The sequence below is a fragment of the Psammomys obesus genome, unplaced genomic scaffold (assembly GCF_907164565.1).
Source record: "Psammomys obesus unplaced genomic scaffold, mPsaObe1.curated_primary_1811, whole genome shotgun sequence".
NCBI classification, from domain to species: domain Eukaryota; kingdom Metazoa; phylum Chordata; class Mammalia; order Rodentia; family Muridae; genus Psammomys; species Psammomys obesus.
Genome location: NW_026596415.1, coordinates 1,919,425 through 1,930,633, shown reverse-complemented (window position 1 = coordinate 1,930,633; position 11,209 = coordinate 1,919,425). Strand labels below are relative to the sequence as shown.

The following is an 11,209-nucleotide window of genomic DNA, read 5'->3' as shown; positions in this document are numbered from 1 at the left end:
TTCAAAACTCAATAGTCAAGCTGCTTGGAATGAAACCTTGCTATTCCCAATCCAAAGCAACTGAATCTGTGTAAGGCGGCCACATGTTGAATCACCCCAGGAAGGATGCTAATCCTAGAGCCTGTCTCACATAAGATCGTCTTCATTCATTCCTCAAACATGGAGTCCATGGAGAACCGAATAATATTACTAAAATGTGTTAAAATTGCTTTCATTTTGTAAATTTAAATATTCCTGCTCTCATACTTGATATACAATGTCCCTCATGGACTCATGCAGTGGGGCTAGGTTGTTAGCTGATGGGCTTTTAGTAAAGTGATTGGATTTTAGAAGCTCTGACACAGTCAATGGTTTGATTCCTTGATGGATTCACAATATGATGGAATTATTTGGAGGTGGTGGAAGTCAGTTGAGTTACTGGGGGTTATATTTCACCTGACCCCTTCTTTTTTTAATTTACTACAATTTATTCACTTTGTATCCCAGCTGTAGCCCTCTCTTTCATCCCCTCCCAACCTCACCCTTTTCACTTTTTTCCTCCCATGCCCCTCCCCCAGTCCACTGATAGGGGAAGTCCTCCTCCCCTTCCATCTGACCCTATCAGGATTGGTTGCATTGTCTTCCTCTGTGGCCTGATAAGGCTGCTCCCCCCTCAAGAAGAGGTGATCAAAGATCCAGACACTGAATTCATTTCAGGGACAGCCCCTGTTCCCCTTAAGAGAAAACCCACTTGGAGACTTTCCTGCCATGGGCTACATCTGTGCAGGGGTTCTAGGTTATCTCCACAAAAGGTCCTTGGTTGGACTATCAATCTCAGAAAAGACCCCTGGGACCAGATTTTTTTGGTTCTGTTGCTCTCCTTGTGGAACTCCTGATCCCTCCGGGTCCTTCTATTTCCCCCTTCTTTCATAAGATTCTCTGCACTCTGCCCAAAGTTTGGCTATGAGTCTCAGCATCTGCTTTGATACTCTGCTGGGAGGAGTCTGAGATATCACCTTACACAGATCAGAATGGCTAAGAACAAAATCTCAAGTGACAACAGATGCCGGAGAAGATGTGGACAAAGAGGAACCCTTCTCCATTGCTGGTGGGAATGTAAACTTGTACAACCACTTTAGAAAGTAATCTGGCTCTTTCTCAGAAAATTAGGAATAGTGCTACCTCAAGATCCAGCTATACCACTCCTCGGCATATATCCAAAGTGTGTTCAAGCATACCAGGACATTTGCTCAACCATGTTTATAGCAACTTTATTTGTGATAGCCAGAATGTAGAAACAATCCAGATGTCCCTCAGTTGAGGAATGGATACAGAAATTGTGGTACATTTACACAATGGAATACTACTCAGCAATTAAAAACAAGGAAATCATGAAATTTGCATGCAAATGGTGGTGCCTTGAAAAGATCATTCTAACTGAGCTATCCCAGAAGCAGAAAGACATACATGGTATATACTCAATTGTAAGTGGATATTAGATGTGTAATATAGGATAAACATACTAAAATCTGTACCTAAAGAAATTAACAACAAGGAGGACCCTGGGTAAAATGCTCAATCTTCATTCAGAAAGACAAATGGGATAGACCTTGATAGAGGGAAAAAACAGGGAACAGGACAGGAGCCTACCACAGAGGGCCTCTGAAAGACTCTACCTGACTTCTTACAATACCCTCTCTTTGCTCCTGTCCGTCACCGATCCCCCTGAGGTGACCAGCCTGCTCCCTCCATCCTCACTACGTTGATGCTCTGCCTCAAAACAGACCGTGACTCAGCAGAGCCAGGGACAACGGACTGAAGCCTGTGAGCCTGGGGGTCAAGGTAAAGATCCCTCTGCAAAATTGCCTTTCCCGGTGTTTTTGACACAATAATGAAAAGTGAGCTCACATGTCTATCATCTGCAGATATTTTTGCCACTAACCATGTTATCTACCCTCTTGTGAGCCCCTTGTTTAAAGAGATTACAGTGAGAAAGGGGATATTGTAAGTTTCAGAAACATGTTGTAAGTTTAATCTCTACTAACTACTACTTATAATCAGTGTCATTTCAAATGTTTTCCATGACACTGTTGTAGCCAATGTCAGATCCTCTTTGTCCACGCACTATTTTTATGATTCAAAGAAAATGACCTCTCTGAGCTTCATTTTCCTGGAAATGAGGATAATAACAGTTCCCTTTTCATCTTGCTACAATGTCTGGTATCTAGTGTGAGATCAGATAAGGCTGGCTTTTCTTCTTACTTATTAATAAATTCTGAGGCTCATTCAGGCACATAATCCGCCTAAGATCATATAAGCAATAAATGTATGAGATTTGAGTATGTATATGTCTAACCAAAATGCCATAATATTCTATTCTGTCATGTTGACAAATTAACTATTGTGTTAGTAACTCATGCTAGAATCCCATCAAAAGTTAGCACAGAACAGACTTTCCTCCTAGGTCATAATTACCAGTATTTCTATGTAGTGTTGAAAACAGTGAAAGGACTAGGTAATAGTGATTTTCTTGCACAGTTATTTTGAAGATTAGAAGTGATTATTTGAACATATTTTTCTAGTTAAGCAGTAGCTATTTTGGATTCTGTAATTTAAAACTAAAGAAATGTTAGATGATTCATTACTAACTCTGTCAGCCTTCCCTAGAGAAATCGAATTATTAGAAAGAATACACATTAAAAGGGGATTTAATAGAGTGTGTTACACAGTATGGTTTGGGCAGCCTACCAATGGCAGACTCACATTGGAGAGGCTCAATCTGTAAAACCCCAAGCCAGAAGAAGCTGCTTCTAATAACAAGAAAGGAATGCAGCAATGGCAGCCACCAGAGGGGTGAACTTGCCAGCAAGCATGCAGGCAAACGGGCAAAAAGAAGAGCCTTTCTTTTTCTATATTCTTTCATCTGGGCTGCTTCCCAAAGTTCTGGGAACACTTAAGATGGGTCTTAGAGCTTTAAATAATGTGATCATGAAAATTATTCACAGGAGTATCCATCAGCCTGCTTTTTAGTTGATTCCTGATCCAGTCACTGTGACAACCAAGATTAACCATGGCACTCTGCATATAATTATGGTTGAGAAATGTAAATTTTAAATTGTATATTTTGGGTAATAAAATTAGTATAAAAGTTGCTATCTCTGCAGTCACAGACTGTTGCTGTCTGCAGACTTTATCCTGGGGAAACCTGCAAGTGACAAGCCTGCAAAATACGTTATAACTATACCTGCAATTTGCATGTGAGCCATGAGGAGCCACTTATCTTCCTACATTTGCACCTGGGAAAAGTAAAAATTTGCACACTGACCTGTGTGGCTAATGTTGATAAATTAAGGGTAGCTACTAATATATCAAGTAATGAAGTCCAGATTGTGGTTGTAAGCTAAAAGCAGACCTTTGTGTTTCTTCAAAATCATGTAGGTGGAATTAGTCACTGAGGTGAACCCTTGCCAGACTTAGCCGCTTTCAGATAGCTGTAATGTTCAAAGCAGAGAAGCAGAAACATCTCAAATAAATAGGAGGCTTGACTTGAGACTGTATACAACATAGAACACAAGAAGAAAAAAATTCTTGTCTATTTCATGGTTTTGTTGGGCATCACATGGACACTCATGCAAGAGTGCACATACACAAAGAAGGGCACATGGTCGCGCACATGTACACACAACTGTTTACATGCATAAATACACTCTTCCTAACACGGTTGACGATCACAACGAAACAACGGGAGCAGGATTTCTCCTTTTATATGAAAGTTAGGACCTGTGATGTAATGAAATGTGTGTTTTCAGATTATGAGTATCAGGAGTACAAGCCAGTGGTCCCTGAGAGCAGAACTAAGGAGATGAGGACATTAAAACAGCATTATACATACAGCTTGTATGTTCAGAAATAAAGAAAATATGTGCATTAATAGAAACACAAATGAAATTTTAAAGACCTTCCTCCCAGAAGTAAATATTACATTGGAAAAAAAACCTAATGAATTACACAACAATATAATCATTCTAAAGATAAGTGTGGAGAAAAGAAGAAAAGAAGCAAAACAAAATCAGTAAGAACTCACACCCGCAAACTGTGGCCAGCTTTAACTAATGCAACACAACCTGAGACTCCATGAGTGGAGGACTGAAAAAGTATTTCAGGGATGACACAAAAAGCAGTGCTAAAGAGATGAGGGCTTTAAACCAGTATTATACATGCATATCTTCTTCAAAAATATGAAGAAAAACATTCATTAATAGAAACCAATATATATTAATTAAAAGAAACAATGACTAAGAATTTTATAATTTTATAAGCCCGTTGACCCAATAAATACAATAAATCAAAACAAAAGAAACACAAACAGGGAAAAATTACAGAATTATGTAAGAGGGTTAACAGGATGACAATAATATTATGAAAAATAACACACACAAGAAGATTTGGTGAAACAACATTTTAAAGTTAAGAAAAAAGAGAGGCATGCACCCCATGGCAGAGTCCTAGTCCATGCTACTGCAGAGGGCCATGTCTGGGTCTATGACCCTGCAGCAGCAGGTGGTTTGTGTTGATGTCCATGGTACATGTTACCACCAAAGGCCATGTGGACATCCCTGGTCTGGGCTTCTGCCTGGGACCATGCTCATGTCCAAGGGCTGCACAGAGCTGTTCCCACCCCTCACCAGTTGCATTGGTCAGGATAGTGGACCCCATCACTCTGCAGGGTAGTGCTAGAGAGCTGGCCCCAATGCTGTGAGTGAGAGCCAGTCCTGAGAGCTGGCTGCCTCAGGCAAGAGAGCTGGTGTCTCTCCTCACCTCGGCAAAGTGCTAGAGCTGGCTTTGGTGGTGTGGGCACAGGAATGCTCATGGGTTGACCAACTCAGCTTCCAGTGAGGCCCAGATCTGGGGGGTTGAGTTGACCCACCCTAACATCTACCCCTCTAGGAAATGCTAAAGCACATAAAAGGGCTGGTCCTACAGATCTAAAGCTGCAGAATCTTCATGACATAGGACAACAACAGTATATCCAAGAGGCATTCTGGTGAGGATCCAGTATTAATAGTGTAGCAGAAGCTAAAGACCTTGAACCAGATCAATAATTCATTGTAATGAACATTTGCAGGTAAAGATGTTTGGACAAAAAAAAAAAAAAAAAAAAAAAAAAGCATATTTGGAGACACACTGTGATACATTACAGTTTCCATGATGAGATGGTGTTTGTTTGCTTTTCTTTTCTTTTCTTTTTTTTTTTCTTATTGGAGGAGGTTGCAAAGGTAGAGAGCAGATATGAAGTGATTGGGAGATGAGTAGGAGGTGAAATTCACAAAGAATCAATAGAAAGTTTTTTAAAATTGAGGAATAAAAGACACTTTTGAGCTACAACTAGATTCAATACCCAGCAAGACTGTACTTTAAAAGTGAAAGTGAGCCAGAGGCCACTTTCAGGTGAGACCCCTATGCTGTAGTCTCCTGTCATCTGCCACCTCCCAATTCCAGCAGCAATGAGCTATATCCTGTCCCTAGTATGCTCCATCTTAGGGCCCACAGCTCTACCTGCATTCCCGGAGACTTACTGTCATCAAGGATCACCAGAGGAGGCTCCCTTCCTCCATAATTCCCAGCCTGCCTTGTCCTCTTGCTAAACCCAGCAGTGCTGAGGCCCACCTCATCACTGTGCACACTATTCTGGGCTCAAAGCTCTGCCTATATCTCCAGTGGTCTGCTGTCATCAGGTACCAACAGGTAAGACTCACTTGCCCGTCCTTTGGTCACTGGTTCCCAACAGAGGTAAACTGCACCTGCTCCTCAGTGAGCCACTTTCTGACCCACAACTCAGCCTGAATTACTGGAGGCCTTCCAATACCAGAGACAGACTAAAGGCTAAAGGTTGATATAAGAACACAATCAACAAGATCCAGGGCACTCTGGCACCGCCAAAATCCAGATATTTTACTACAGCAAGCCCAGGGTACCCTAACACAGCTGAAGCACAAGAAAATGACCTTAAATCCAATATTATGAAGATGATAAAGGCCTTTAAAAAGGAAATTAATGAGTTCCTTAAAGAAATACAGGAAAGTACAATAAAAAAGGAGAAGAAAATGAATAAAATGGTTGAAAATAAAAATAGAGGAACAAATTATATACATACATACATATGCATATACATTACACATATGCATATGTATATATGTATATAATTTGTACAAATGTATATACATACGTATAGATGTATATATTATATATGTATGTATGTATGTGTATATGTATGTATGTATGTATGTATGTATGTATGTATGTATGTATATAAACTGAGGGAACCCTGGAGATGGAAAACCTAGGTAACAAACAGAAACTACAGCCCCAAACATCACCACCAGAATACAAGAGATGAAAGAGAGAATCTCAGGTATAGAAGATTCTATAGAAGAAATTGATACATCAGTCAAAGAAAATGTCAAATCTAAAAAGTTTCTAACAGAAAACATCCTGGAAATTTGGGACACTATAAAAAGACCAAATCTAAGAATGATAGGAATAGAAGGAGAAGTTTCCCAGCCAAAAAGACCATAAAATATTTTCAACAAAACAACAGAAGAAGGCCCTTCTTGCTAGGACGCCGCGAGCGCCGTGTTGTCTGCAGACCCGGCTCCTGACCTCCGTTCCTCGTCCTCCAGCGCAGACCTCCGTGCTCGGGCTCCGGTGTTGGGTGCAGGCCTGGTGTGGTCTCCCAAGTGACTGAACAATGCAGAAGGACAGTGGCCCACTGGTGCCTTTACATTATTTTGGTTTCGGCTATGCAGCCCTGGTTGCTACCAGCGGAATTATTGGCTATGTAAAAGCAGGTAGTGTGGCGGCGTCTCTGGCTGCCGGACTCTTCTTCGGGGGCCTGGCAGGCCTGGGTGCTTATCAGCTGTCTCAGGATCCCAGGAATGTGTGGGTTTTCCTAGCCACATCTGGGACGTTGGCTGGCATTATGGGGATGAGATTCTACAACTCTGGGAAATTTATGCCTGCAGGCTTAATCACAGGTGCCAATTTGCTGATGGTTGCCAAACTTGGAACTAGCTTAGCTCACCGCATTCGTAGTGACCATGTCCCTGCGTGGGCTCATGAAGAGTTGAAGGTCTCCAAACTCCCACATTACAGTGTATGAAGAGAGAAGCGCACAATATGTGCATATTCTGACACGTTACAGAAATGGACACTGAGCACGCTGAGGTGGAGATGAGCTGTTACCATGCTAACTGTTGAGAGGCTGCAACTGTCTAACCTGAGTGCCAGCAGCTGACATCAGCCCTGTGCTATGATGGCTCTCCTGTCTGTACTAGCAGATAAGGGGTAAAATGTTGGGTGTCAACAGGGACCCCCAGAGCTACACGTCCTGCCCTGAAGTGTGTGAAATCTCTTGCTGACATCTGTGATGTGGGGTCTTTTGCATCCGTCTGCTATGAAATTATATTACAGTAAAAATAAAGTTTGCTTTTAAGAAAAAAAAAAGAAGAAAATTTCCGTAACTTAAAGAAAGAGATGCTTATAAATGTATAAGAAGCTTAGCAGACACCAAATAGATTGGACCAAGAAAAAAATCCCCACCACCACTATATAGTAATCGAAACACTAAATGTATAAAACAAAGAATGAATATTAAAAGCTGTAAGAGAAAAAGATCAAGTAATATATAAAGACAGAGTTATTAGAATTATACCAGATTTCTCAACAGAGACTTTAAAAGCCAGAAAGCCTGGGCAGATGTCTTGCAGTCTCTAAGAGACCACAGATGCCACCCGAGACTACTATACCTAGCAAAACTTTCAATCAACATAGCAGGAGAAAACAAGATATTTCCTTAAAAAATTAAGACAATATCATTCCACAAATCCAGCCCTACAGAAGATACTAAAAGGAAAACTCCAACAAATGAGGCTAACTACACCCAAGAAAACACAGGAAACAAATAATTTCACACCAAAAGAAGGGAAACAAACACACTACCACCACTCTCCTTCCCTCTTCTTCTCCTATGCCCCTCCCCTAGTCCAATAATAGGGGAGGTCCTCCTCCCCTTTCATCTGACCATAGTCTATCAGGACTGGCTTCTTTCTCTTCCTCTGTGGATTGGTAAGGCTGTTCCCCCCTCAGGTAGAGGTGATCAAAGAGCCAGCCCATGAGTTCATGTCAGAGATGGTCTCTGGTCCTATTATTGGGGAACCCACTTGGATACTGAGATGGCTTGGGCTACTTCTGTGCAGGGGTTCTAAGTTATCTCCATGTATGGTCCTTGGTTGGAGTATCAGTCTCAGAAAAAAACACCTGTGCCCAGGTTTCTTGGTTCTGTTGCTCCTCTTGTGGCATTTCTGTTCCCTCCAGGTCTTTCTATCTCCACTTCTTTCATAAGATTCCCTGCACTCTGCCTAAGTTTGGCTATGCATCTCAGCATATGTTTTGATACCCTGCTGGGTGGAGTCTTTCAGAGGCCCTCTCTGATAGGCTCCTATCCTGTTCCTTGTTTTCTCCCTCTTTCGATGTCTGTCTCATTTGTCTTTCTGCATTAAGATTGAGCATCTTACCTAGGGTCTACCTCCTTGAATAACTTCCTTAGACATACAGATTTTAGTATGATTATCCTATATTATATATCTAATACCTAGTTATAAGTGAGTATATACCATGTGTGTCTTTCTGCTTCTGGGATACCTCACTCAGGATGATTTTTTTCTAGATCTCACCATTTGCCTGCAAATTTCATGATTTCTTTGTTTTTAATTGCTGAGTAGTATTCCATTGTGTAAATGTACCAAAATTTCTGTATCCATTCCTCAGCTGAGAGACATCTGGATTGTTTCTACCTTCTGGCTATTACAAATAAAGCTGCTATGAACATGGTTGAGCAAATTTCCTTGTTGTATACTTGAGCATCTCCTGGATATATGCCTAGGAGTTGTATAGCTGGATCTTGAGGTAGCACTATTCCTATTTGTCTGAGAAAGCCCCAGATTGATTTTCAAAGTGTTTGTGCAAGTTTACATTCCCATCCAGAATCGCTAAAACAATCTTCTACAATAAAAGATCTTCTGGAGGTATCTCATCCCTGATCTCAAGCTGTACTATAGAGCAACAGTAATAAAAACTACATGGTGCTGACAGAAACAAAATGGTGGATCAATGAAATTGATCAGAAGACCCAGAAATAAACCCACATATTTATGGACACCTGATTTTTTACAAAGATGCCAAAACCATACAAGGGAAAAAAATAGCATTTCCAACAAATGGTGCTGGTCTAACTGGATGTCTACATGAAGAAAAATGCAAATAGATCCATATTTATCACCCTGCACAAAACTAATATCCAAGTCAATCAAAGACCTCAATATAAAAACAGACACATTAAACCTGTTAGAAGAAAGAGTGGGGAAGAGCCTTGAGCTCATTGGCACAGGAGACTACTTCCTGAACAGAACATCAACAGCACAGGCTCTAAGAGCAACAATCAATAAATGGGATCTCCTGAAACTGAAAAGCTTCTGTAAAGCAAAGGACACTGTCATCAGAACAAAATGACAGCCTACATATTGAAAAAGGATCTTCACCAACCCTATATCTGACAGAGGGCTAATATCCAGAATACATAAAGAACTTAAGAAATTAAACAGCAACAAATCAAATAACCCAATTAAAAAATGGAGTGCAGAGCTAAACAGAATTCTCAATAGAGGAACACAGAATGGCAGAGAAACACTTAAAGAAATGCTCAACATCCTTAGTCATCAGGGAAATGCAAGTCAAAATGACCCTGAGATTTCACCTTACACCCTTCAGAATGGCTAAGATCAACAACTCAAGTGACAACATATGCTGAAGAGGATATGGAGAAAAAGGAATCCTACTCCATTGCTGTACCACATTTTTTAACTGGATTACTTGTTTTGTTGCTTTTTTTCTCTTATCAGTTACATTTTATTAACTCTGTATCCCAGCTGTATCCCACTCCCTCATTCCCTCCCAATCCCACCTTCCCTCCCTCATCTCCACCCTGCCCCTTTCCCAGTCCACTGATGGGGGGGGGGCTCCTCCCCATTCATCTGATCCTGTTTTATCAGGTAACTTCAGGACTGGCTGCAAAGTCCTCCTCTGTGGCCTAACAGGACTGCTCCTCCCTTGGGGGGTGGGAGGTTTAGTTGCTTTTTTTTAACTTCTTGAGTTATTTATATATTCTGGATATTAGCCCTCTGTCAGATATAGGGTTGGTGAAGATCCTTTCCCAGTCTGTGTAGGCTGTCATTTTGTTCTGATGACAGTGTCTTTTGCTTTTTGTGGCTTCTCAGTTTAGTGGGGTTTCATTTATTGATTGTTGCTCTTAGAGCCTGTGCTGTTGGTGTTCTGTTCAGGAAGTTGTCTTCTGTGCCAATGAGATCAAGGCCCTTGCCCACTTTTTCTTCTAACAGATTTAGTGTGCCTGGTTTTATGTTGAGGTCTTCAATCAATTTGGACTTTAGTTTTGTGCAGGGTTCAAAATATTGTAGCAGCTTTATTCATAATAGCCAGAAACTGGAAACAACCAAGATGTCCCTCAGCTGAGGAATGGATACAGAAATTGTGGTACATTTACACAATGGAATACTACTCAGCAATTAAAAACAAGGAAATCATGAAATTTGTGGGCAAATGGTGGGATCTAAAAAAGATTATCCTAAGTGAGTTATCCCAGGAGAAGAAAGACACACATGGTATGTACTCACTTATAACTGGGTATTAGACATAACATATAGGATAATCATCCTAAAATCTGTATACCTAAAGAAACTAAGTAAGAATGAGGACCCTGGGTAAGATGAGCAATTATCACTCAGAAAGGTAAATGGGATGTACATTGGAAGATGGAGAAAATAGGGAACAAGACAGGAGCCTACCATAGAGGGCCTCTGAAAGACTATACCCAATAGGGTATCAAAGCAGATGCTGAGAGTCATAGCCAAACTTTGGGCAGAGTTTAGGGAATCTTATGAAAGAAGGGAGGGATAAAAAGATCTGGAGGGACAGGAACTCCACAAGGGGAGCAACAGAACCAAGAAATCTGGGTACAGGGGTCTTTTCTGAGACTGATACTCCAACCAAGTACTATGCATGGAGATAACCTAGAACCACTGCACAGATGTAGCCCATGGCAGTTCAGTATTCAAGTAGGTTCCCTAGTAAGGGGAACAAGGACTGTCCCTGACATGAA

The 11,209-nt window shown here is 41.0% G+C and overlaps 1 protein-coding gene across 1 annotated transcript; it reads left to right on the top strand.

Moving 5' to 3' along the window:
* Positions 1-6,616: 6,616 nt before the first annotated feature.
* LOC129669475 (transmembrane protein 14C-like) lies at positions 6,617-7,138 on the top strand. Its single transcript, XM_055597757.1, has one exon. The coding sequence runs from the start codon at positions 6,728-6,730 to the stop codon at positions 7,136-7,138; it is 411 nt and encodes a 136-aa protein (XP_055453732.1). The 5' UTR covers positions 6,617-6,727.
* The last annotated feature ends 4,071 nt before the right edge of the window (positions 7,139-11,209 follow it).